The following is a 27,095-nucleotide window of genomic DNA, read 5'->3' on the forward strand; positions in this document are numbered from 1 at the left end:
TCAGGAGGTCAGCCTGCCGCATGCAGTACATGCCTTTCCCAGTTACTAAACAGAAACCCAGCCTGAGCCTTCAGTCTGGGCCCTCACCTTGCAGAGCTGTGGCCTGATCTTAATGTAGAATCAAATGTTGGATGGAACCACAGGTTACTGGGTTCAAGCCTGAGCTTCTTGCAAAAAGTCCGATGCAAAACATTCCACTTCATTGGGAAGTTCTAGAACTGAGGAAGTATGTTGCTAATGTTGCTAAGACTTCTTAGTTTTCAAGTAAAGCCAGGTGTAGTCCTGTACAGGGAAGAGCACTTTTTCAATAGGTTCCTAGCTTCTAACACCTAGCAGGATACCACTGCTACCAACAACAAAACAATAATGGTGATGAGGAGGACGATGATGATGGTGGTAATTATAATATCATGATATGTAGAGTTTTAATTTTCTTTTGGGTCTTTATCAACTTTAGCCTTTACTTTGTAACTACTATTATTATCTTAATTTGCAAATAAAGAACTTGAGGCATAGAGTGATGAAAATAACCTTCCTGACATCACAAAGTTGGTAAGTGGACAAAGCCAGGCTGTCTGGCTCAAGAGCAGCAGTGTGAACCACTGTGAGACACTGCCCCTTATTGTACTAAAGAGCACTGGCTTTGAATTGATAATAGGAATGCTAGACAAGAAGCTGAATTACAAAAGCAAATGTCCAGATTTTGCCTGGATTCATGCTCAGACTAGACTGATTAGACGAGCTCTTCTTAACTCTGGTTCCACGTAAGCATCACCGGGACAGCTGTTAAGATACTGGGAACCCACCGGTATCTGGGAACTAGAGAATATGATTAATTTGTTCTGTGGTGGGGCCTGGGCAACTGATTTTTAAAAAGCTCCCCAGGTGATTCTCATGAGCAACAAGGGCTGAGAGCGACTGGCCTCTGAAACACTTTACAAAACTAAAAAACACATTTGGAATTGCTGCTTCTTTTCTCTTTCTCTTGGATAGTCACAAAGAACAACAGCACATTGCAGGCTCATATCAAATCTTTTTTAAAATTTTTTATTTTTTTATTATTACACTTTAAGTTCTAGGGTACATGTGCACAACGTGCAGGTTTGTTACATATGTATACATGTACCATGTTGGTGTGCTGCACCCATTAACTCCTCATTTACATTAGGTATTTCTCCTAATGCTCTCCCTTCCCCCGCCCCAACCCCACGACAGGCCCCGGTGTGTGATGTTCCCCACCCTGTGTCCAAGTGTTCTCATTGTTCAATTCCCACCTATGAGTGAGAACATGTGGTGTTTGGTTTTCTGTCCTTGCGATAGTCAAATCTTATCTGAATATAGATCCCTTGTTGTGTGCAGCATCTGTTAACATAGATGGGAACAGCTGTTCTAACCTTTTACAAACCAGTAATCCAGGTTGATAAATTTGGTTACTTTCTTTTAAAGAGAAAACTCTGTACCCTTAACTTTGCAGGATAAGAGTACACCAGAGCTAAACTCTCTTTCCTCAATAAGGATACAGAGGACCCCTTAAACCAGCTTACTCTCTAAGAACGAAGATCCACAATCTCATAGTTGAAAGGGCTCTTAGGTGCCATCTAACATCTCTCAGCACCACAAACACACTCCCCACCTCCCCCAGTGCAGAAATGCCTTCTGCAGGATCCTTCCAGATGGTCAGTCAGCCCTAGCTTGAACAGTTCAATGACAAGAGACCTCACTCCTTCATAAGACAACACATTTCATTGTTGGACAGATCAATTCTTCTTTATATGGGTTCAAAATTAGCCTCCCTATAACTTCTACTTGTTCATAGCTCTGTTGTTGTCTGAAATAATGGTATAAAGTCTCCTCTTCTTTCAAATGAGTGCCCAACAGCACATCATTGGCAGAGGATGGTACACTGGAGGGAATACACGAGACTACACAGGAGCCAAGAGACTTGTTTTGAGAAGCAGCTCTGCCTCAGACTTTAGAATTGTGTGACTAAAGCCCTTCAGGCCTTCGTTTCATCATGAGTATTAAAAGTACATAAAGACAATGAAAAGCTTGCCAAATTGTGAGCATCAAATTAAAAGTGTAAGTCAAATGCTTTGTAACTGAAAAGTACCCTGTGAATGTAAGTTGTTCTGTTATTGGTCCCTTATGGTACAATATTCTTACATTTGAACAATTCTTCTATCCACAGAACCATATATTCTACTTCTGAAGTTGGTATAGTAGCGTTGCTAAATAACTGTTAATTATGGCAATGGCAAGTGAGTGCTCCTTGATGCCACCTATCGGTTATTTGCTTCAGTGACAGTGAGAAGTTGGAAGATGGCACAGGAAGCAATATGCTGATGCTGTCTTTCATTCATCAGACAGATCAGAAGAAACAGAGAACGGCAGATTCGGAATCAGAAAATCTGCCACTCACTATGTAGGTGCCATTGAAAAAGTGAGCTAACCTCAGTTTCCCCACACATAAAAGGAGAAAATAAAAGTATCAATCTTACATATGCTTCTATGAGGATAAAATAAAATAATATGTGTTAAATACTCAACAATAAACGTCACTGAGTAAATTGCAGGGCATTTTCACCATTTTTAAAAAATCAGTTGAGAACCTAGTGGCAAAGTGCTATATTCTCTCTAAAATAAACACAGAATTTCAGATACCTGTAGTTCACCTGGATACAATTCCAACTCTATCATTAATTCTCCATGTGACCCACATATTTCACCTCTTAGGCCCTTGCTTTCCTAATTGGTAAAATGAGTTAATTAGACAAGCTGATCTTTCTATGTATGCTTCTGGGATCACTAATATCCGTATCCCTAGCCAAATGGAAAACAAAGTTTTAGAAGCAAATTGCTTCCTGAGAATAATTCAGTTATTGCATAATCTAAAGTACTACCATGGTAAAAAGAACATCTTCGATATATAAATTTGTTTGAAAATCCCTCCCTTTAGGAAGATATATTTGTTTCTAACAGTTCTGCTAACCACGTGCCTGAGGTGAGGCAAAAGAAGTTTTAAAAACTCAATAGAATCAGACATTTCTCCAAAGAAGAAATACAAATGGCCAATAAGCACATGAAAAAATGTTCAACATCTAGGCATTAGGGAAATACAAATCAAAGCCACCAGGAGATAGTTCCTCACTTCCACTTGAAAAACTGTAATAAATAAGACAGACACAAGCAAGTGCTGGTGAAGATGTGAAGAAACTGGAACACTTATTCATTGCTGGTGGGACTGGGAAACAGTGCAGCCACTTTATTTTTTTTTTTTATTTTTTATTTTTTTTGAGGCGGAGTCTTGCTGTGTCGCCCGGACTGGAGTGCAGTGAGTGCAGTGGCCGGATCTCAGCTCACTGCAAGCTCCGCCTCCCGGGTTTACGCCATTCTCCTGCCTCAGCCTCCCGAGTAGCTGAGACTACAGGCGCCTGCCACCTCGCCCAGCTAGTTTTTGTATTTTTAGTAGAGATGGGGTTTCACCGTGTTAGCCAGGATGGTCTCGATCTCCTGACCTCGTGATCCGCCCGTCTCGGCCTCCCAAAGTGCTGGGATTACAGGCTTGAGCCACCGCGCCCGGCCCAGTGCAGCCACTTTAGAAAACAGTTCGGCAGTGTTTCAAAAGCTATGGAGAGTTATCACATGACCCAACAATTCTACTCCTAAGTAGACAGCAAGGAGAAATGAAAATGTATGTTCACACAAAAACTTGTACATAAACGTCCATGACAGCATTGTTCACAATATTCAAAAAGTAGAAACAACCCAAATGCTCATCAATTGATAAACAGACAAATAAAATTTATGTATCCATACAATGGAATATTATTTGTCAATAAGAAGATTTGAAACATTACACTAAGTGAAAGAAGCCAGACACAAAATACCACATATAGTATGATTCCATTTATATGAAATACCTAAATAGGCAAATCTATAGAGACAGAAAGTATACTAGTGGTTGTCAGGGGCTGGCAGGAAAGGGGGAGTGACTATAAATCGAAACCAGATTTCTTTTTGGGGTGATAAAAATGTTCTACAATTGGGCTGGGTGCAGTGGCTCACGCCTGTAATCCCAGTGCTCTGGGAGGCTGAGGCGGGCAGATCACCTGAGGTCGGGAGTTTGAGACCAGCCTGACCAACATGGAGAAATCCCATCTCTACTAAAAATACAAAATTAGCAGGGCGTGGTGGCACGTGCCTGTAATCCCAGCTACGCAGGAAGCTGAGGCAGGAGAATCGCTTGAATCTGGGAGGCGGAGGTTGCTGTGAGCGGAGATCGCGCCATTGCACTCCAGCCTGGGCAACAAGAGCAAAACTCTGCCTCAAAAAAAAAAAAAAAAAAAAAAGGTTCTACAATTGATTGTGGTAATGGTTGCACAATGTAGTGAATATACTAAGAGCTACTGAATTGTACACTTTAAATGGGTGCATTATATAACATATAAATTATATCTCAATAAAGCTGTTAAAAAACAATAGAAGCACATAATCGATAAGGATCAAGAATCAATTCCATTTAATCAAAGTGCAAGGAACATGTATGTTTGTATAATAGCATTTCATGCAGATAATTGCTTTGTACATTCAACTGCTTTAAACTCATTTTTGCATTTGGATCATTTTTCAAGGAGGAGATGAAATTTAAGGAAGTAAAGGTGAATAAACAAGGCTATTGCAGCTCACAAAATATATTTCTTTTATTTTACTACCGAAGATCGACTCAGTGGTGTAAAATGCCATTTAAAAAAAGAATGACAAAGTTTGAATGAGAAAATGTATTTCATCGTGAAAGATAAAAGTCTTTCCTTCTCTACAGTGAATACAGGTAATTTCAGAAGCAGCAGCTCCTAATTATTCACTGTTGAAAAGCTAAAAAAAGGTTCATATTGAAAACAGTGACCTCCAGTTTGCTCTGTGAATGAAAGCAGACACAAATTCTCATTTTCCTAGAATTCTGGTTGATAAATGAGTTGGGAAAAGCATGCATTTCTTCATTACAGTGCAGTCGACTGTTCATTTAAATAACAATAACCTGCATAAAAGTCACAAAAGCATTATCTAGCAATTTTACTGTGTTGAAATACATTATTAGTATTAACAATGCCAAATAGAGTAAATAAATGACTGTCTTCTTATTTTCAGCATTATTCCTGATTACTTAGCTTTATGAAAGGGTAGCATTATTATTACTGGTGCATTCAACACCTTGGTCAACACTATTTGCTTGGATAACTCTTGAATGGGAAGGGATTTCAGAATAGAACTATATTCTTTTCTAGATTGTCCAAGGGGGAAAACAATCTTCCAATTCAGTGCTTATATATCATATATTTTTGATAACAAATGTTTGAAGAACTCAACTTCTGTTTTCTACATATGTGCAAAAACAAGAATTAAAGTCCTTGTTAAAGATAGCACACTTGAAATAGTGCTTACTAAAAAATGTAAAATTTACACAAATTGTTGAAATCAGAAGATTTCTTACCATGAACATGGTAATGCTTCAGTTTTTAAAGTTCCTTGAGCCCAAAGTCTGGGCCTTTCTTTTAGTTTCTCTTTTTTCACTCTCTAGAACATTCAGTACTCCACTAAGTGCCACTCGCCAAATTGTTATGAGAGTACCATCAATCTCCCAGGTGCAGAGTAAATAGAGATTTTAAATCATTCACTCCTGAGTCTCTAGTTTGCTGGGGTTAGTTTCAAAGGGGCCTCTCCATGAAAGATCTGAGCGATATTTGGCTTTAACAATGGATGGAAGTGCAGCTTCCTAGAAGATGGGGCAACAGGATACATCCTTATCAGATGTCGTCATCTTGATGGGGACAGTACACACTTGAGTGACTGACTCTCATTCAGACAACAGGAGTTTTGTGGTTTGTGTGTGTGCACTGAGCCTTGGATTTTGCTGTGGGAAGGGACCAAGGAAGGTTGTGGGCGACACCATAATGAGTAAATTAATTTTTATGTAACTTAAAGGATTACATGAGCGGATGAAAATGTTCTTCCGGGATGTGGCAGATTGTATTTTCCAAAACTGGTTGCAACAATATTTCCTGCCCCACTGGTCTTCCTCAACCTGCCACCCCTGCATCAAAGAGTGGGGTATGTGTCCTACCCCATCCCCTTAAACCTTGGCAAGCCCTTGCGACTGTCTTGTTGACTAGAATGCAGCACAGAATGTGGCACTGTGTGACTTCTTAGACTGGGTTAGAAAAGGCCACACAGCTTCTGCCTCTCACTTTTGTAGCTCTCACCTTAGGTGCCCTGGGCTGCCAAGCCTGAGGCTGCCATGCCGTAAGACTGCCCTCCCCAGCACATGCAGGGAGACCACATGGAAGGGCCTTTTGACTAATGACAACAGAAAGAGGGAGGTGCCTAGCCAGTCCCCAGCTACTCCAGGCTCCTGTCCCACTACATGGTTCCAGCTCTGATCTCTGTCTAAAGAAACCTCACGAGAGACCCTGAGCCAGAACACCCAGCCAAGCGACCCCCGATTTTCCTAACCCGCCAAAATCCTGAGAGATTGCTGCTGAAGCCACTGCATTTCTGGGGTGATTGCAACTCAGCAACAGATAACCAGGAGAAGAGAAAAAGAGAATTGAATGGAGAGTCATATCATAAACAATAGAAAGGGCATATCATATTTGGAGCCAAGCCTTTTAGGCCATGACCTCTGGACATGTAAATAAATGTAATGGGCAAAGACGCCTTGTAAATCAACATGTAAGCTTCCAATTCGTCATGACTCAGAGCTTCCAACTTTCAGCACTGAGCCAATGTCCCTTCGGTGGAAACTCTAGATTTTCCATACAGAGGAGCTTGGGGCAGCAGAGGTGCAAGGGCACTTGTTACGAAGCTGCATTTACGTAACAAGCACAGTCCCCTTACTCCAACTATATGTCTGCTTGGGGTGGCCCTGGCAGCATTTATGGCAAGGGGCTCTTGGGGTGATGGGGAACCTATAGCCCCTCTGAGGTACCCACTGGCTCAAACCCTGGTTCCTGCCTTGTCTTTTTTTTCTCAACTAAAACGTAACAGTTTGTACGGGTTGGGAATCCCTTATCCGACATGCTTGGGACCAGAAGTGTTTTGAGTTCTTAATGTTTTTGGATTTGGGAATATATGCAAAATAACATGCCAGCTGAATATCTCTAATCCAAAAATCAGAAATCCAAAGAGCTCCAGTGAGTAGTCCTTTTGAGCATCATATTGGGGCTCAAAAACTTGGATTTTGGGGCATTGTGAATTTTGGATTTTCAGATTAGGGATGCTCAATCTGTAGCTCCTGGGCACAACATATTGTTTTAATGCCTCCATGTCCCTGTTCTCTCTTCATTGGCTAACACACACTCATTCTTTAAAGCTCAGGCCAGGTATCACCAACTCCAGGAACTCCAACTTGGCTAAGAACTCCTTGTGTACACATATGGATATGTTATATTCAAATTTATAACAAAATTTGTTTAGGTATGTTTTCTCACTAGAGTATATATGTTGGGAGAGAGACGTGGATTATTTATATTTTATCTTCACTACCTAAGGCCTGCCATGTCTCAACAGCATGTGTTCCATAAATGTTTGTAGAATAGAAATGAACATGCCAAGACATGTTGGCTTCAAAGGATGAATTGGCGACAGCGTCTCCATGCGTTTCAAATATTCCTTGCTCTTCCCTGATCTCAACCGGAAATCTGTCTCTGTCCTGGAAGCTCCCAGGAGAACACTTGGTCAGAATTTTTTTCATGGCCCTTTCCCCTCACCTTGGATCCTCATCCTCTATGCCTGCTACCTCAGATCCATCCCTTCTGTGTTGGACCATACTTACTTTTGTTCCCACTAGATTCCCTTCTACAGGGTCCACTCCCAGCTGGCAGGTCCTTGGGCTGATTCACATCCCGAGTGCCAAGAACAGCACTCCATGTGCTCAGAGTGGGTTTGGTAAAGCAGCATGTCTTCCCAGTCTCAACACACTGACAAAGTAGTTACTGACTCCGAAATCTCTTCCCTGGGGTTAGCAACTGTGCCTACAACGAGTCTGCAAATACACCAGTCTTAGATATGTTCAACAGGTGATATCAAGATGAACTCAAATGATTTCAGGATAACCTGCCGAAGTCCTCAGAAGCTGACTGCGCCCTTGAAGTAGGTCATCCCCAGGAGCAGTTGCTTTTCATCCACCCAGCTGGTGTGTGTCATCAAATAAATATCATAAAATGTCTTCCAGCCAGGAACAACTATCTGACAGGGAAAAGGAAGTACACAGGCTCACTGACTACAGCTCTTGATGAAAACCACGAGATGTCTTTTTTTTTTTTTTAACATATGAACAACAGTATTTTTATGAATAAGGTTTCCACCTCCACCGTTTACTGTCCTCCCAGTTCATCCAGCCGTCTTATCCCCCACTAAGAAGCTTCCAGAATAACTAGGCTCGATTTCATAACTTCATCTACTAAGGTTTTAACAAAGAGGACTCCACAAACCTGGTACCATAAAGACAACTTTTTTCCACAACACTCTGTGATTTTAAAAACAATCATCATAATTGGTAGGTCAATATGGTTTACTACTTGGGATTCTCTCTTTCCTCCCACTCCTTTTTCAGTGTTTAGATTACTCTTTTAGGTGCTATCTTCCCTCTTTTTGCTGGAAGATTCAGAAGGTATTAAAATTCAGTAATAAGTGGTTTTTCATTTCTTTTTTTGTAAGATTAAGGAGAACTGAATGATAATGGTGCAATTTGTTCTTGAACATTCTCAAGCCTACCCCATCACTGCCCACCAAATTACCAGGTATGATTGAACCCAAATATTTCAAAAAAATAGCTATAAGAAACATAAGCCTGTGGTTTAACCCTGATTTCAAAGTTACGGGTACAACTTAAAAGAGGAAATATTTGGGCTCAAATGTGATGGGTAAGTTTTGGTTTTAATTTTACGCATATAACTTATAACCTGCAACACCAATGACAATTCTAAGAGAACCATGAACACAGTGCACATCATGGAAGACTGAAAAGGTTGGCTCATAATAATTTCCAGATGAGTTATGTAGGCCAATTTTTTACTTACTTGAATGTTATCTGCTAAGATAATGCTGGATTTTTCAGTCAGTGTTTTTTGATTGAATAGCATTTTCCAGACTATAAAGATTTGATTCTTAAGTTAACTGAAAACATCATTGATAGCTTAAACGAAATGTATTGATAAAGGCATAACCTGATTTTAAACAGATTTTTTTCTTTGACTATGTGTAATTACTTATACTCTTGGAGGCTGACTGCATGATGAGAACCCAGCTGGTATCAGGTGTCAGACAAGGAGATCTGTGCTCTTAAGGCTGATAGACTGGAGCTGCTGTAATCCTGGATCTGAGACTTGAGAGTTGTGTGAGTTTGAGCAAGTTACTGAACTTTTCTAAGCCTCAGTTTCCTCATCTGTAAAAGAAAACAATAATGCCTCCCTTATAGGTTTGCTCTGACACTTAAATGAAACTAAATGAGATAATGCTTATATAGCTGTTAGCATTGAAGTACTCTTAAAATAAATGGCAATTAAGATGATGACAATAATCTTGACAATAATGGTAAAAAAAAATCATATGCAAGGTCCTTCAGTTTTGAAACTGAAAAATCATATGCAAGGTCCTTAAGTTTTGAAACTGAGAAGGAAAGCTCTGGATTCTAAATTACTAAGAGGGTTAAGTAATAACCAACAGTTCTGTAAGAGAATACTAGTGCTCCATTGGGCTGGTGCATGCAGTGCGGTGGTCAGAGACAGAAGGAAACTAAGGAGGGAGGGGTCTTTCATATGGACCATGTGTCCATCTCAAATCTAAGGGGCTGAGAAGGCACTAGGCAGTGGGGACCATTCTGGGCAGCCTTGATGGCCATGGAAACACAGAAAGGGGATCCCTAAAGCTAGGACGGGGGTCCTATATCAGGAACTGGAGGCCCAACAGGAATGGAGAGACAGGATGTCAGTGGAATGTGTCCCCAGCATTCTGAGGCCTCCCCACATCTGCAGCAGCTTTTGCCCTATTCAGTTTCACAGGTGTTCAACATCTGCCACCCCAAATTTAAAAACAACAATGGGGGAGTACATCCTGACAGTCTAAAGCCATTAAATCTGCATATAGCACAATGAGATGTTATGGAATCAACATCCCTTGAACCTGCACCAGTCTCCATCGGCAACAGAAGCAAATCAGTTCACATGCTTGGAGAACGGAGCAGTGGAAACTGAAGTGTAAGTGGAAAATTAGGGAGGGCAAGTCTGTCCTAATGCACACTATTCCTTATCAGGGCATGTGTCGCATGTAAGCAAAGCTTCTTTAGGAAGGGAAAGGCCTCTCTTAGTTTCACACCCCTACCCCTCTGCATGTATTCTACCCTTTTACCTTTCTTCCCCCTCTGGAGTAAACATTTAACTAGATTTATATCATTCAATACGTGTGTGTGTGTGTGTGTGTGTGTGTGTGTGATAATAGTTGATCTCATTTAGCTGTATTATACCATTTAGACCACATAGAGTTATCGAGTTCTATTGTGGGCCTAGCGGAGAAACAAATCATTAGGAAGATGAGCATTTCCAGGCAGTTTTTGCTTTTCATAACTCCACAGTCAGGAGCTTTTACTGAAAATACATATGAGGACTCCAACTTCTTTCTGTCCCAGTCCAATAAAAAGAGATTTGCAAGAGTAAATTTTAGGTGACTCTGTGGCCAGCCCTGCAGAGTGTGACACCTACAACTTTTTGGCTGGGAGGGAGGGTGAGAAGAATGAAGACATCCAGGCAGGATATATCTGAAGAAGATGGAGCAGCGTATAGGTCATGAACAGAAAAGCAGACTGGGAACGAGGAGAACTAGGTTCTATTACTAATTGGGTCACTCATTCAAATATTGAAGGAGTAGCAAGGGTGCAGAGGCTCCTTTTACTGGGCAGCCATGAAGAGTCATCAAGCACTGCTTATAAATGATTTCTACTTCCCTGAGACTATGAATGCGTCAGGTGTCTTCAGCTGGAGAATGGACAGAGAATAGATTAAGATAAAGTGGGACAAAGATTAAAATAGAAAACCACACAGAGGGAACCACACTCTAGGAAAGACTGAGATGATGGCTGCTTTGTGGGTTTCTCACAAACTGTAGCCTCGATCTGGTTAGAGGGTTCATTATCTGTTGTTGTCCCAGAGGACACAGTTGGTAAGCTATGGACCACACAGTAGAATATAAATGACTCCAAAGCAATCACTTTGTTGGCGTATTCTCCATCTTGTTCCCCACAAAATTTGGGGTGGTTTACTTACATGAACAAACACGAATCATGTGTGGAAAGTCACTGGTCTTGAACTTGGCCAGCTCCGATTCGAGGGCTGGCTTTACCAATGACTCACTGTATGGTCAGGGAGTATGGCCTGAAGCTCACCAGGCCCGGAGACAGCGCATGTGGGAGTGATTTACCAATAAGAATTTGCTATACAAATGTCAGGGGTGATTATTAGTAGTAGGAATGCTTTTCATTTAATAGGTTAAATAAAATACGCTAAACAAACACAACTGTGAATAAAAAGCATGAAGTTTGACCTACACTGACATGGCCCCTAAACCTTAACAGTAGAAAGTTTTTCTGAGAGTAAGCAAAGCCATGATCTGGTCCTAAAAACAGTACATTTGTTAAACTGAAAATTCTCTAAATTACTCCTTGGTAAGGGCTATTCTGCACAATCTGATGATTTGGGATTTCGCCAAATTAATGTCACTAGATATGCCTTATAATTAGGATAAAATATTTTAAAAGTTTTCAGAATGAAGCTATTCATTAACTCATTGATTTTTTCTACAGATTGGGAGCCTGAATTTAAATGATACCCAAAAATATAACTAGGTGTGCTCAAAGAGAGAAGAACTGGCTATGAGTCTTTAAATGGAATGCACTGGTTTAAAATGTTATTACTATTCAGATTCTCTGAGAACATTAAAACTGCCCATTAAATGAAAATCTAATAATTGGCCCTACTGAATTGTGACATTTTGTAACCTGTACAGAAATGCAGAAAATTGTGGAAGAATAGCTCTTTTGAGGCAGAATTTGATTTGGAATGTAATATTATTTTAAAATTGAAGGTTCTCATACACACACACACACACACACACACACAGACAGACACACAGATACACACAGACACACATATACACATGAACAACAATGCAGACCGACTAAGAAAGCTGAGGAAGATTCTTCAGAGCTAAGGCAGATACCTCAAGACTCTCCTAGTTACGTTATGCTACTGACCTGGGAAAAAATTAGGCAAAGCATGAACTCAGAGTAAACCCCAAAGTGGAAGTGGCCTCTCTTTGGACGTTGCTTAAAAAATATAACCAAGTTAGGGGATTTCATGCTTTTATATAAACCACGTGCAATTTCTATAATTATTCTGCAGTAGTACTAAGTGAATAAAATTCAAAGATATTAACTGAGCTGGGCGTGGTGGCTCACACCTGTAATTCCAGCACTTTGGGAGGCCAAACTTAGGCAGATCACTTGAGGTTAGGAGTTCGAGACCAGCCTGACCAACATGGCAAAACCCCATTTCTACAGATTGGGAAATGTCCAGGCAGGAGGAATGGCATGAGCAAGATAAGAGCAAGAGGCAAGTCTGGTAGGCAGGGAGCAGCCCTGGCTGGCTGGTAGGTGCAGGTCAAGCGAGGGGAGGGTGGCTGGGAAGGGAGGTAGAGGCTGTACTGCAGAGAAGGCTGAGGGCCAGCAGAGGCCTAGGCCTACCCAAGGCACCGGCGGGGCAGTTCTGTCTGAAGACAGACACTCTTAGGGAACTAGAGGTCAAACATCTTCATCGTATACACTTTATCTATGAAAATACAGGGCTTCAACTTACTGTCCCTTTTCTGAGGCATCTGTCAGCAAAGCAACCAGACACTCTTAAAGAAGGGACACAAAAAAGGGAGCCAATTCCTGGGGAGAAATGGTGACTAAAATGAAATGAAGGCAGAGACTAATCAGGGATTTAAGGAGGAGGATGGTGAGTGACATGAAGGAGAATATATACCAGAGGAAGGAGGTCTAATCAGGAACAGGATGGAGGTGAGGAAGGGGACATATGCTCCTCCCAGGACAATCCTTAAGAAAACTGACAACAGACACTGGAGGGCCAGCAAGCCCATAGATTCAGAAACTACTGGCAACTGTGGGACGGTTTCTTGGTTCCACCCAGAAACCAAGTACTGCTCTTTGCGCTCTTAGGAGACAGACGGTGTAACTATGAAACATCTTTTTAGGAGACTATTTACGGTTAAGAAGAAATGTTCACGGCAAATGGCGAAATGGGAAAGGCTACACAAAATGGATGCATGTACAACATAATTCCATGTTTAGAGAAATACAAGCAGCAATTATTGGTGTATTTGACCATTATGAGTGAGACTGTTCAGCGGTGAAATATTTGAAATATTCCATGCCATCCAAAATTTCTTCATTTCTTAGAATAGCTGGTGACTCGCTTCTGTCAAAGATACTGCTTAATGCTAATTAGTATGCAGAACACATTCCTTTACAAATATCTCTAATAAGTAGAATAACTAAAAGAATCTTGTCAAAGATGTAGTTGGCACAGTTAAAAACATTAGAGATGTATGTTTTTCTTTTTACCACTTTTAGAAAACAGTCTTCTAGGTAAGAAATACGTGGGACCTTACTTGAAAAAACTGAAGTATTAACACAAATATTCCCAAGCTTATATTAGCTCTTATAATCAATGTAACTTGTTTACACAGACCTGTAACCCCGTTTATATAAATATGCCCATGTAAAAACAATGCATACTGTGCATTAGTGCCTGGTGAAGGCCAAGTCTTTTTCAAAATGCAAACATTTCAGAATTATTTTGTATTTCAACAAACCTATAGTAATATACATGCTGTACACACATACCACACAATTACTCTCTTTTGCATGTGAAATTACATACTTTATATACCTGGCTAGCACAGCGGAAGGACAGGCCCACTAATATCAGTGAGAAGCAATGAGTCCTCGTGTTTAACATCTTCAATGTTATCAGGATAGAACTGTCTAACAGAAATGAAAGAAAAATCTGCTTTCTTTGGCGGTAAAGAATGTTATCAACCTTTTACCTAAATAAACTTCACCAGGAACAGGGGTGAAAACATTGGCTAGATGTTTAATGAAGTGCAACCAGGACTGCAGCTGCTAATTTTGTTTGATGTTTTACAGCTGAGGGTAGCAAAAAAACGCAAAGGCAATTACATGAACCAAACAGACTTTTACAGCTCATAGTCAATCTCAAATAAATAATTCTGGCAGAGTCTAATATTCTTTATGTTAAAATACATCATCTTCCAATTTAGGACAATAACTTTAAAATTTTTATTCAAAGTAACAGCAAATCACACACAGGTTTTGAAAACTTAAATGCCAATAAAACATTCAATTATTTGTATGTAAAATATACATAAAAGGGGAGAGAATATATACAAAGTTGTTAACAATAGTTCAATAGCTGGGCAAGGTGACTCAAGCCTGTAATCCCAGCACTTTGGGACGCTGAGGCAGGCAGATCACGAGGTCGGGAGTTCTACATCAGCCTGACCAACATGGTGAAACTCTGTCTCTACTAAAAATACAAAAATTATCCAGGCATGGGGGTGCGTGCCTGTAATCCCAGTTACTCAGGAGGCTGAGGCAGGAGAACTGCTTGAACCTGGGAGGTGGAGGTTGCAGTTAGCCAGGATTGCATCATTGCACTCCAGCCTGGGTGACAAAGTGAGACTTCATTAAAAAAAAAAAAAAAAAAGTCTGGCATGGTGGCACATGCCTGTAGTCCCAGGTACCTGGGAGGCTGAGATGGGAGGATCACCTGATCCCAGGAAGGTTGAGGCTGCAATAAGCCATGATCATGCCACTGTACTCTAGCACTCCAGCCTAGGTGACAAAATGTGTTCCTGTTTCAAAAAAACAAAGACAACCCCCCCCCCAAAACCCCCAATGGTTCAATAGAGGATGAGGCTTAAAGGGAGTTATAGTTTGTTCTTTACTCCTTTCTGAATTTTCAAAATATTCAATAATAAATATGAAAGTAATAGTTTTAAAATATTTAGGTTTTATTGTTTAAAATTACAAGGAGTTCAACAAACTCATCACATTGTTTTTGTGTTAAAAAACAAAAATAAAATACTCTGAAGGTGATTTAAGCAAGTGGGAGCAACATGATCAACATGTTGAGTGTATGAAAAAAAGCTTCTGTGGCTTTAAAGAACTGTTGGGCTGTTGGGCTGTTTCTGGGGTGACAAAGCAGGTCTGTGTTTTGATGTTGCATGACAGGGAGGGGTGAGGTCAGGGCATCCTGAAAACACATGAAAGACAAAGAAGTAGCGGACTGGTAGCAAAAGTGCAGGTTTCTTGAGTACATGTAAGTCGAAAGCAGTTATGGTTGAGAGTGGGAAAGGCCACATGTGCTATGGAGGGAGATGCTCTAGAGACCGTAAGAGAAAAGGTCCCAATTACAATCCTTTCACGAGGACCAATATGCATGCAGGTAATAGCTTTGTCTCTTTCCTACTTAATTTAGAGATTATATCCCTTTAATCTAGTCTGTATGGCAAAATATTGAGAGTACAGAGACCGAAGTAGGTAAGACTAAGAGCTCTCTACCATCTGAAACAGGCATTAATGGCATAGGCACAACAGTTATTTAATTAGCACACATTGATTAACTTAACCCCATGTAACCACTGTCTTCTGCTACTGCTAATTTTGTTTTTGAAGTCAAATGAAATAAAGTAGCTGGAGAGTAATTAAACGTGTCCACTCCCTTTATCCCTATGGCTATGATGACTGGGCTGCCCTCCACTGCTGAGGGTTTCTGAGAAGATGCTGGAAAGGCTTTGAAATAACTAAAAGACATGTTCTCAGGAGGTGGCAACTTCACATGAAAAACCCTAATATGAATGGGGCTGTTAGCAGAACTTTCTCTGAGGATGTGGGAGAGGCACATGATTTGTAGTCATTTTCAAATATTGGCTACGAACGTGATAATGTTCTATTAAAAGGTTTGCTATGGAAAGGAATCCTAGGTTACATTTGTGACAGTCCATCTAACACAAAAGATAGAAGATTGATGAATGTAAACTGTAGATTAGCAGTGGTTTTCAAACTTAAAACAACAAAAACAACGACAAAAGAATTTTTTTTCAAATGACGATTATAAACATGCCCAACAGATGACCAAATTAACATGGAACTAGCTTCTCTAGATGAAGTCTTGTTTGTTTTGCCTTTTCTTCCTCCTTGGTAACCTTTAGGTGGGTGGGCAAATGTTAAGTTTCCTTGGAGTACAATTTGAGAATCCCTCCTTTATGCATCTCTGGGAGTACTGTGAATTGACTCAGTCCACACAGATTCTGATTCTCTTTAGCAGCCTTTCTTTGACAGCAAGGCTAGAAAGCTAAGAAGGACATTTCCAAAAGTCTCTTGCTACCAGGTTCTGGATGTGGCCAAGATTCTGGAGGAGCCTGGGCAAAACTTGGAAAGTGGATATGAGCAGTGTGAGTGGCCACAAGGAAAGAGATGGGTGCACTTCCCATAAATGTGTGTTTGTGGGGGGAATGCATAGAGGGAGAAGAGAGGCTTGCCTTTGGTTCTTCTGGGACAGCTCTGGCAGTCATAATGGAGTCAGTATAGAAGCTAGTATCACGGATGCCATGTGGAATAACAGTGAGGCAGTGAGACCTCCCAGAACAGTCCGACTGCCTCTTCTGTTGCTGAAATTCACGGCTGTGTAGCATCTACAAGAGTTTCACTGGCCTTCCCAAAGAGTCTGTAAGCTATTCTAGTGAATCTTTTTCTGCTTAAGTTAGCTACTGATTCTATCCCTCTGAATCTAAGAACCCTGACCAATTCAAATTCTAAAATAGAGGGGCTGGGTGCAGTGGCTTATGACTGTAATCAGGTACTTTGGGAGGCTGAAGCAGAAGGATTACTTGAGGCCAGGAGTTCAGACGAGCCTGAGCAACATGGCAAAATCCTGTTTCCAAAAAAAACAAAACAAACCAAACAAACAAACAAACAAAAACTTAAAAACTTAGCCAGGCATGGTGGCACGTGCCTGTAGTCCTATAGTCCTACCTACTTATGAGGCTGAGGCAGGAGGATTGTTTGAGCCCAGGAATTGAAGGTTGCAGTGAGCTATGATTGTGCCACTGCACTCCAGGCTGGGTTGACAGAGCAAGACCCTGCCTCTGAAAAATAAATAAATTAAAAATAAAATAACATAGACCCTAATTATCTCATTACCTCATAAGAGGTATCCATAACACCATCATCTTTGTATCCCTACTGGACCTAGCGTAATTTTTACCATGTAGATTGAATGTTAGTTAAATCACACTACTATAGTTACAGCATTATGCTGATCAAATTTTAACATCATTCAACTACGAATTAGAGAGTGGGACAAGATCTAAATAATATACACAACAAACACCTCCATAAACAAGTGGTTGAACCACTGTAATTTCTAGCCATGTTCACTTATCTGGGTAAAGCAAGACATTAAAAACAGTTTCAATTTCTCATCATTTGCAGAAGACAAAAACAAGTCAAAAGCTATCTAAAATTATTATTATGATTAACAATGAGTCTGAACTTGACAACTGTAGAATGACACACTAAAATGCCTATGTCTTGGCGAAAAGTAACAAGCAAAAAGAAAAAGAAAAACAGGCCCTTTATTTTAAAAATAACGTATTGTCCCTGTGGGGTCATATATATATAATTGTTATCTAAGAATCTCATTACTCACAGCACCACTAGTTTTCTTCAGTTAGAAAAGACTATTTGAAAGGGCTTCTCTTTCTCCCATTTTGTATACAACCTTTATTTCATTTTCTGTAAGTGGTTAGACAAAGGGTCAGATGATGACTTTAAATATTTAAACTGGTCAATGACAGTCAAGTAGCCAGGAATTTCTCTAGTTTATTGTTAATATGAATTGCCTTAGAGGTAACCTCAAGTACATGGCACAGCTTCCTAATGAGTGATTAGTTATGAAACGATGAAGTAATTCTGAATTTTAAATAAGACCGAAGAAAAGACTGGGATATAACAAATTAAAAGTACCATAATTATGCAATATCATGAGATGTATTAGACAGTCACACTATGCATATATCAAAAAATACATTAATAAATCTAACATATTAATAAAAAGCTAAGCTTGGCCCTTCAAGACCTCAACACTAATTGGAAAGGATTTTGACAGAACATCTTGAATAACTTTCATTATTAGTTTTGGCAAGCTATTTTTTAGCTACCTAAATAATGATTATTTCTACACTCCACAGTGCACCTATCAAAATCTAAGATCTGAAAAATAGCATTAGTGAGGATGAGTGAAGTAGCAGATGTTCAAATGTTACAACCTGAATATGAATTTATTGGTGTGATGTAAATAATATATGATGTTTCATCTTCCTATATTTTGCTTATATATTGTCTACTTAAAATATACATATACAGGCATATACTGTACATTAATTATATATATAATGCATCATATTCCAAATTTTAGCAATTTTTTTTTTGAGACGGAGTTTCACTCTTGTTGCCCAGGCTAGAGTGCAATGGCACGATCTTGGTTCACTGCAACCTCCACCTCCTGGTTCAACCACCTCCTGGTTCAACCTCCACCTCCTGGTTCAAGTGAACCTCCTGGTTCACTTGACAGTACTCTCCTGTCTCAGCCTCCTGAGTACCTGGGATTACAAGCATGTGCCACCATGCCTGGCTAATTTTGTGTTTTTAGTAGAGATGAGGTTTCTTCATATTGGTCAGGCTGGTCTCGAACTCCCAACCTCAGGTGATCCGCCCGCTTTGGCCTCCCAAAGTACTGGTGTTACAGGCGTGAGCCACCGCGCCTGGCCCAGAAATATTTTTAAGATCGTGCATTCTGAACAGTTTAAAAACTCTTCCCGGCCGGGCGCGGTGGCTCAAGCCTGTAATCCCAGCACTTTGGGAGGCCGAGACGGGTGGATCACGAGGTCAGGAGATCGAGACCATCCTGGCTAACACGGTGAAACCCCGTCTCTACTAAAAAAATACAAAAAACTAGCCGGGCGTGGTGGCGGCGCCTGTGGTCCCAGCTCCTCGGGAGGCTGAGGCAGGAGAATGGCGTGAACCCGGGAGGCGGAGCTTGCAGTGAGCTGAGATCCGGCCACTGCACTCCAGCCCCGGTGACAGAGCGAGACTCCGTCTCAAAAAAAAAAAAAAAAAAAACGCTTCCCAAAGAGTAATGATTTAAATGGATTCCATTTATAAAGAAAACACTTATCAACACATGTCAGGGGCAAATCTATCTCACAAAGAAAAAAAAATACATCTAGTAGTAGACATTATTGGTGAAAAGTATAAAAAGTATAATTTTGCCTTTAACAGCTTATTATTGTAACCAAGGCAGATTTATCCACCTTTTCTTTGTTGTTGGAATTAAAGTTATTCATTAAAAAACATCAGATCACTACTGAGTTTAAAATAAGAATGGTTGAGCCAAAAAGGAGGCCCGATTAGTTAATACCAGAGAGTACCCAGGTACCTACTAAAGTAATATAATTTATTAAGGTTAAAAAACAGGGCACAGCCAGGCACGGTGGGTCACACCTATAATCCCAGCACTTTGGGAGGCCGAGGTGGATGGATCCATGGAGCCTAGTTCAAGACCAGTCTGGCCAACATGGTGAAATCCCATCTCTACCAAAAATACAAAAATTAGCCAGGTGTGGTGGCATGTGCCTGTAATCCCAGCTACTTCAGAGGCTGAGGCATGAGAATCTCTTGAACCCATAGGCAGAGGTTGCAGTGAGCCGAGATCGTGCCACTGCACTCCAGCCTGGGTGACAGAGCGAGACTCTGGCTCAAAAAAATTAAAAATAAATTAGCTGGGCGTGGTGGCACACATCTGTAATCCCAGCTACTCGGGAGGCTGAGGCACAAGAATTGCTTGAACTTGGGAGGTGGAGGTTTCAGTGAGCCGAGATTGTGCCTGGGCAACAGAGGAAGATTGTGTCTGAAAACAAACAAATGAACAAACAAAAAAAATCAGGGCACCATGTGACATAGTAATGCTTTAAACTAATTCTGGTTTTAACACTGAATTTGGTGCTATTAAGATTCTCCCCTTGAAGTGAAATGTCTGCTACCTGTATCTATTTCATAGATGGCTAGAGGTGCCATGTTTGTTGAAGGGTATCATTTTATGAATACCCAGGCTTTAACTTTCACCAAAATGGAAGGCTTGCTCAATAAATAAGGAACTTGCCCCAGGTCACGAAGTTAGATAGTATTAGAAAAGGAGGAAGATAATGTAGCCCAGGTTGGACTGCTGCACCCCATGGCCCTACCCAAAGTCCACCTACACAAGGAGGCCTTTGCTTCCTGCTTCTTTCATTTAGGGCCTTGACTCATGGACTTTGTATGTTCCTTTTTCCTTTCTCACTGAAATGAAAACTCTCACACAGTATACCCATGATCAAGCTGCAAGAGTAGAAATCAAGTTTATGAATGACGCCCTTCACTTACTGCCCCTTTCTCTCATACAGTGATATTTGTAACTCACTAAATGTAGGATTTCTAAAGCTGAGTGATTTGTAATGTAATACTTCTAGAATCTCCAGAGTAACTTCAGCATTAGTTACTAATAAAAGTTGGCTCTCTGCATTTCTTAACCTTGGGAACATGAACCTTTAAGACTCAGAGATCAAATACCAACATTCCCCGAGGACTGCTGTGCACATCTGCATTTCTGAATGTAGGACTTTTTTTGTTCCTAATCAAGTATAATCTCACTTCATAACTTCAGATTTTGGCTCAGTGCTACCTAGATTTCCAGGCAAATGAAGAAATGAAGGCTGAGGATTTTGTGCTTAGAGGTTTGGAAATTTGGCAAATACTACTTTAAAATGCAATCATTTGATCTTGAGCCTCAAAATAGTGAAATACAGTGAAAATACAAAGCAACCAACATGAGGCTTTATACATTCCAAATCTGCACCTGTGTTTGGATGTTGCCAGATATTTGTACGAGCAATTCTGTTTTCAGGACAAAACAGAATGAAGAGTCCCCCCAAATTTCCCTCTGGGATCTTCCAGCCATTCGAAGTAATCACTAATTCCTGCTTACATCCACAAGTCAGGCATCCAAGTGTTGCTATTCCTGGCTGATCTTGTTCTGTGTTTAAATGGTTTAGTTGTTGGTTTCTGCATCTGGGTCCAAACCAATTTAACGGGGAAAGTTAGTTCAAGGATTTCAGTCACCTTTAAATTATCTTTAAAGCCAGCTACAAAAATAGCTGGAGTTATTAACATACAATTATGAAAAACGCCGTTCAGACTCATCAAACTCAAGGGTATCATTTATTATATAGTTTGCTCAATAATGACCCTTTAGGGTCCAGTCAATGAGATACAATTTATTTTCAAATAATTTAATTTAGCATCCATTAACACTCTTTGCAACCTAAAACCCACAGAAGAGAAATGATTCTTCTCTTCTGATAATCGTGAGCACAGGTTACCTATAAAATCAAATTTCCATGAAGATTTAGCCAGGGTAGCACAATTTATGGCCTTGCATTTAACCAAAGTGGTGGAACAGACTAAACTTGGACTTAATTTACAAACGCTTTCATATAATATCTGTAACTTAACTTCTTGTTATATTTATCCACTTCATAATGTTAAACATTTTTAAAAACTCAATCACAAAGTACCATAACCAGGAATGATTAGGGGAAGAATATACTTCATCCAAACTTGATTTATACAATAGCTATGGTTTGTCTATGAACTCATTTATTATTGTTGGTTGGAAGTCAATATAAGTAATGGCTAAAGGTATGGGCTTATTCAGAATCAGGCTTGCATTTAAATTCTAGCTCTGATACTTATTAGTTCTTTGATGCAGAGTATGTTTATTATGCATTTTAGGCCTGAGTTTCCTCACCTGTCAAATGGGTTGTTGTGAAGATCAAGAAAGATGATTCATTATAAAGTGCCTAGTAGAGGACTAGCTCATAGTTAGTGCTCAATAGACTGGAATTATTTTTTGTTTGTAAGTGTCTTTCCTTTTCAATAAGCTCTTTGATGGGAAGGGCTATTTCTGGACTTTCTTGTCCGTCTTACAGTACTTACCCTTGTGACATAGCAAGAAAAACACTGATTAGGTATCAAGGGACCAGTAACATCCAATCTCACTACCTACTAGCTATGTAATCTTTGGCAGAGTTCTTAAGATATCTGGGTCTTAGCATGTCTATCTGTAAGATGGGGATAATGTTTTACCTCCCAGTGTTTTGTTTTGCTTTTTTTTTTGAGATAGAGTCTTGCTCTGTCACTCAGACTGGAGTGCAGTGGCGCGATCTTGGCTCACTGCAGCCTCCGCCTCCCGGGTTCAAGCAATTCTCTGCCTCAGTCTCACGAGTAGCTGGGATTACAGGTGCCCACCACCATAACCGGCTAATTTTTGCATTTTTAGTAGAGACAGGGTTTTACCATCTTGGCCAGGCTGGTCTTGAACTCCTGACCTCGTGATCCACCCGCCTTGGCCTCCCAAAGTGCTGGGATTGTAGGTGTGAGCCACTGTGCCTGGACTTTTTTTTTTTTTGAGACGGAGTTTTGCTCTATTGCCCAGGCTGGAGTCCAGTGGCGTGATCTTGGCTCACTGCAAGCTCCGCCTCCTGGGTTCAAGCAATTCTGCTTCAGCCTCCCGAGTAGCTGGGATTACAGGCACATGCCACCACGCCCAGATAATTTTGTATTTTTAGTAGAGACGGGGTTTCATCATGTTGACCAGGATAATCTCGATTTCCTGACCTCATGATCCGCCCGCCTCGGCCTCCCAAAGTGCTGGGATTAGAGGGGTGAGCCACCATGCCCGGCTCCTCCCAGTGTTTTGACAGGGATCCAAAAAGATGGCTAAAACACATTTTATAAACTATAAACCATGGTTTAAATTTAAGTTAATATCACCATTGAATTCTAACTTGAATTAAGAACTACTATTTTTCTCAGCTGTCCTCCATGTGAGGATACAATGTGCAGACAACCATCTAGAAACCAGGAAATGGGTCCTTACCACACAGCAGATCTGCCAGCACATTGATCTTGAATTTCCCAACCTCCAGAACTGTGAGAAACAAATATCCCTTGTTTAAGCCACCTAGTCTGTGGAATTCTGTTACAGCAGCCTGAGCTAAGATACCACCAATGACAGGTCTAGGCAGAGTGAGGAGGAGGTAGTTAGCTTGCCTAAAGTGATGGCAACTGCCATCTATGCTGAAATTACCAAGTAAGATGAAAGAGAACATGAAATCATTTCAGCTCTTCATCTGGTCATGAGTTAAGACTTTAGAGCTTGGCAGTTTGGGAAAATATAAGTGAATTGGCCGGGGTGGAAAGCAATACTTTGTGACATGACACATCCGTCTGCTGGAACACTTGAACAAGCCACTACTCAGGGGTGTGGTGGTCACGGAGGACCACAGCTGTGGCCATCTTTGTGAGGGTTTTCTTCTCTGGTGGACTGAAGGAACACAAGTGTGGACATCATCTAGCAGAAGGAGCTATGACTTTATTAGGCACCAATCTTAGATGGAATGCTACTCACCAATGAACCTCTGGAAAGCCAGACTCTAGACAATAGTCTGCCTGTGTTTGACAATGAGTGCACAAAGGGTGTCAAAGCATGTGTTCCAGCATATGTGAACAAAGATCATAAAGATGTGTGAGACGGGTGTTAAAACATCAGTTCAAACACGTGTTTAACCATGTGTGAGCAGAAGGGTGTTAAGCCATGTGGTAAAGCAAGTGTTAGAGCATATTCGATTACAAGTGTTTCTCATTTGGGAGCTTAAATTATTTTCTCCCTAATCCAGTGTTGCTAAGCAATAGCTCTGTGTTGTCCTAACTTAACACAATAAATTATTAAACTTAAAAAAACTGAAGCTAGAATTCTTTTTTCCTGTCTTGGTTTCATCACTAAGGATTTACGTCTATAGTTTCCAAAAGACATAGTACTCTTCTGCCAGTGTAAGCAAAAACCGGGGTACACTCCATATGTAGGGAGGCAACAGTGAGAAACGAGGGGCAAACCACACTGAACACACAGTGAGACAATATGCGGTGTTCGGAAGCTGCAGTGACATATTACCCAAATCTCAAGGTCTGAGAAGCTGCATAGCCCACAGACTCAGGGTTCCTTTCCCATAGCTAGGATTCGGCTTTTTGTTTTCAGTTTTAAAATACACACATCACTGCACTAAGAACAGGGATTCCTACAGTTCTTATTGATAGTAACATGTGATAGAGGTTGGCTTTAAGGTATATCTGACACTATTTGCTGAATATTTTAGCTTATGTTACATTATGAATCTACACTGCTGCTGTAGGCTTCCATTCCAAAGCAAATAGATTTGCTTAGCTTAAAATATAAATACACAACCCTGGATGTCACTTAAAAAAGAAAAAAAGTAGACAAAACCCAGAATGTGCTATTAATGCTTTTTTACAGGGTGAAGAAAAGAACACACACACACACACACACACACACACACACACACACACACACACAAATGCTAATACAGAGAAACAAAATTGCAGGCAGCTATTTTCTATTTTATTTTCTTGTTACGGAACAAAGCTATCAACAAAATAGACCAGTAAAGTTATTGAAGCCCATTCATTTCTCTGCTGGTAATGGATATAATTACATATTATTTTTAAAAATACCAAGAACAAGGCTGGGTGCGGTGGTTCACTCCTGTAATCTCAGCACTTTGGGAGGCTGAGGTGGACGGATCACCTGAGGTCGGGAGTTCGAGACCAGACTGACCAACATGGAGAAACCCTGTCTCTACTAAAAATACAAAATTAGCCGGGTGTAGTGGCACATGCCTGTAATCCCAGCTACTCAGGAGGCTGAGGCAGAAGAACTGCTTGAACCCAGGAGGCAGAGGTTGCGGTGAGCTGAGATAGTGCCATTGGACTGCCTGGACAACAAGAGCTAAACACTGTCTCGAAGGAAAAAAAAAAAAAAAAAAAAATACCAAGAACAGAATGAGCCAGGTGTGGTGGCACGCACCTATACTCCCTAGTCTCAGCTACTTGGGAGGCTGAGGCAAGAGAATCACTTGAACCTGGGAGGCAGAGGTTGCAGTGTGCCGAGACGGCATCACTGCACTCCAGCCTGGGTGACAAAGCAGGACTCTGCTGGAAAAAAAAAAAAAAAAAAAAAAAGAACAGAAGAAAAGCAAAAGATCTACAAGTTTGTGCTTCAATTCCACTTCTCACACAGTACTAATTAATATGGCTTTTCCTGCTTAATAGAATAATTTATGTTTAAGTACTAGTTGACTATACCTAGGAAAATATTTTTGATTATTCTGAATAAAGAAAAACTGATATATAATTAGAATAAAAACATTGCCTTCCCAATCACCTTTTACTGCAGGATCATGGAATGCTTTATTGAATAAAAACTGGCAAGAGGAAAACACACAATTAAAGGTAGTGTCTTCTGCCAGCCACCTTTGATAACAGAGGTCATAGAATTTTTGAATACTTCTCTTTTCCTGTTCACTTGTGTCACTTAATGATTTCTTCACACAGCTCAGTACATACTCAAGGAAATACAATTCCTCAGCAGAAAAAGCGCGGTTTCTGTCTGCTGTGACCTGACTCTTTGCTTAAACAAATTCCAGAGTGCAAGCTGACAAAGTGATGGTGATTATTTTTTCTTCTCGAAGACTCAGTCCAAATTAAGAAAACAGAGAAAACAGAATCTGACCAAGGAAGTAATAGAGGAAAGTTGCTCATAGGTTTTCTTAGTTTATCTTTAATAGTTATATTTTGACCAAAACAAATAGCCCGATGAGAGAATTCATTTTAGCAATCCCACGTTTCTTCAATATTAGACATTTTACTTTGTAACAGCGCAAAAATGGATATAGAATGTAGACAATCTATAGTCCATCAATACTGAACACATCCTGAAATCTGAAACAGTTTTACTTAGGTTGGTCTTGAAACGCATGCAAACCAGCCTCAGGAATTAAGACTTATGCTACAAAAATTACAAAACATTTTGTAAATGTCACTGGTTAGGAGACAATCTATAAGGAAGACAGCATGCTTTCCGAGTCCTCAGAACCAGCTAGAATTGTTAGGTTAATTTCACTGAAGGTCCCTAGTCAAACAAGCATGCAAACACATTCCACTTTATAGAAAATAGAATAAGATAAGTAGCTCTGATGGAGATACAGACCTTGAGATAAACTTCTGAATTTCCCTGGATGTGCTCACGTGCATGCATGTATGTGTGTATATATATATATATAAAATCATTCTCCCTAATTACATTTTTCTGTAGAAGTGGCATACTTAGTAAACAACATACATTGGAGGCATCGTCAAGGAAAGCTCTTTTTGTAAAAACATTCTCCCCAGCGCACTTTGTTACAATGTTCTGTAGAGTAATAAGGTGCTTAGCAAATCTTACACAACAACTTACACGTTTCATCAAACTTTTCAGAGGACGGGAAAAATGAGTAGAAACGTAATTTTAACCTCCTCCGCTTTTTGTCTGAAGTAACCATCATGAACCTCAGTGGATGTGTCACGTGTGGAGTAAAAAGTCTCCTGAAGGTGTAAGTTTTCTTGATTTCGCAACACTGGGTGTGTCCACTCCAGGGCTGTTTGGGTGGGGGCAAGCTGAGGGCAGTACTCGTCCACTGGGCACCCAGTGCAACTGCAACATGCATTTCCTCTGCCTCGAGCTTTCTACCTTTCCTGGAATGAGCCTGCCAGATTCCAGTGTAAGAAGGAACTATCCATAATCAACTGACGCCATTTGCAAGAGCAAATATGTGTATTTAAAGTCAACTAGAGAACAGTCACAATGCCCCAGCCTGACACTGAGCAACTGCCTCCTGAAGTTAGCACTGTTTCCCTTTTTATGAACATAATAACCTCAGCAATTATGGGAAAAAGCAAAATCAATGCAAATAAA

General features: G+C 40.4%; 1 protein-coding gene across 4 annotated transcripts in view; it reads right to left on the minus strand.

Moving 5' to 3' along the window:
• VTI1A (vesicle transport through interaction with t-SNAREs 1A) overlaps nt 1-27,095 on the minus strand; it is a 380,928-nt gene that overhangs the window by 103,376 nt on the left and 250,457 nt on the right. Inside the window, exon 8 of one of the 4 annotated variants that reach the window (XM_023206621.2) lies at nt 4,665-9,439. The exons of the other annotated variants lie outside the window; for them this stretch is intronic. Within the exon in view, the coding sequence (XP_023062389.1) occupies nt 9,436-9,439 (4 nt within the window). The 3' untranslated portion in view covers nt 4,665-9,435. Of the gene's footprint in view, nt 1-4,664; nt 9,440-27,095 lie in introns of those variants that run through there. 4 annotated transcript variants of the gene reach the window in all.

Source organism: Piliocolobus tephrosceles, chromosome 9 (genome assembly GCF_002776525.5).
Source record: "Piliocolobus tephrosceles isolate RC106 chromosome 9, ASM277652v3, whole genome shotgun sequence".
NCBI lineage: Eukaryota > Metazoa > Chordata > Mammalia > Primates > Cercopithecidae > Piliocolobus > Piliocolobus tephrosceles.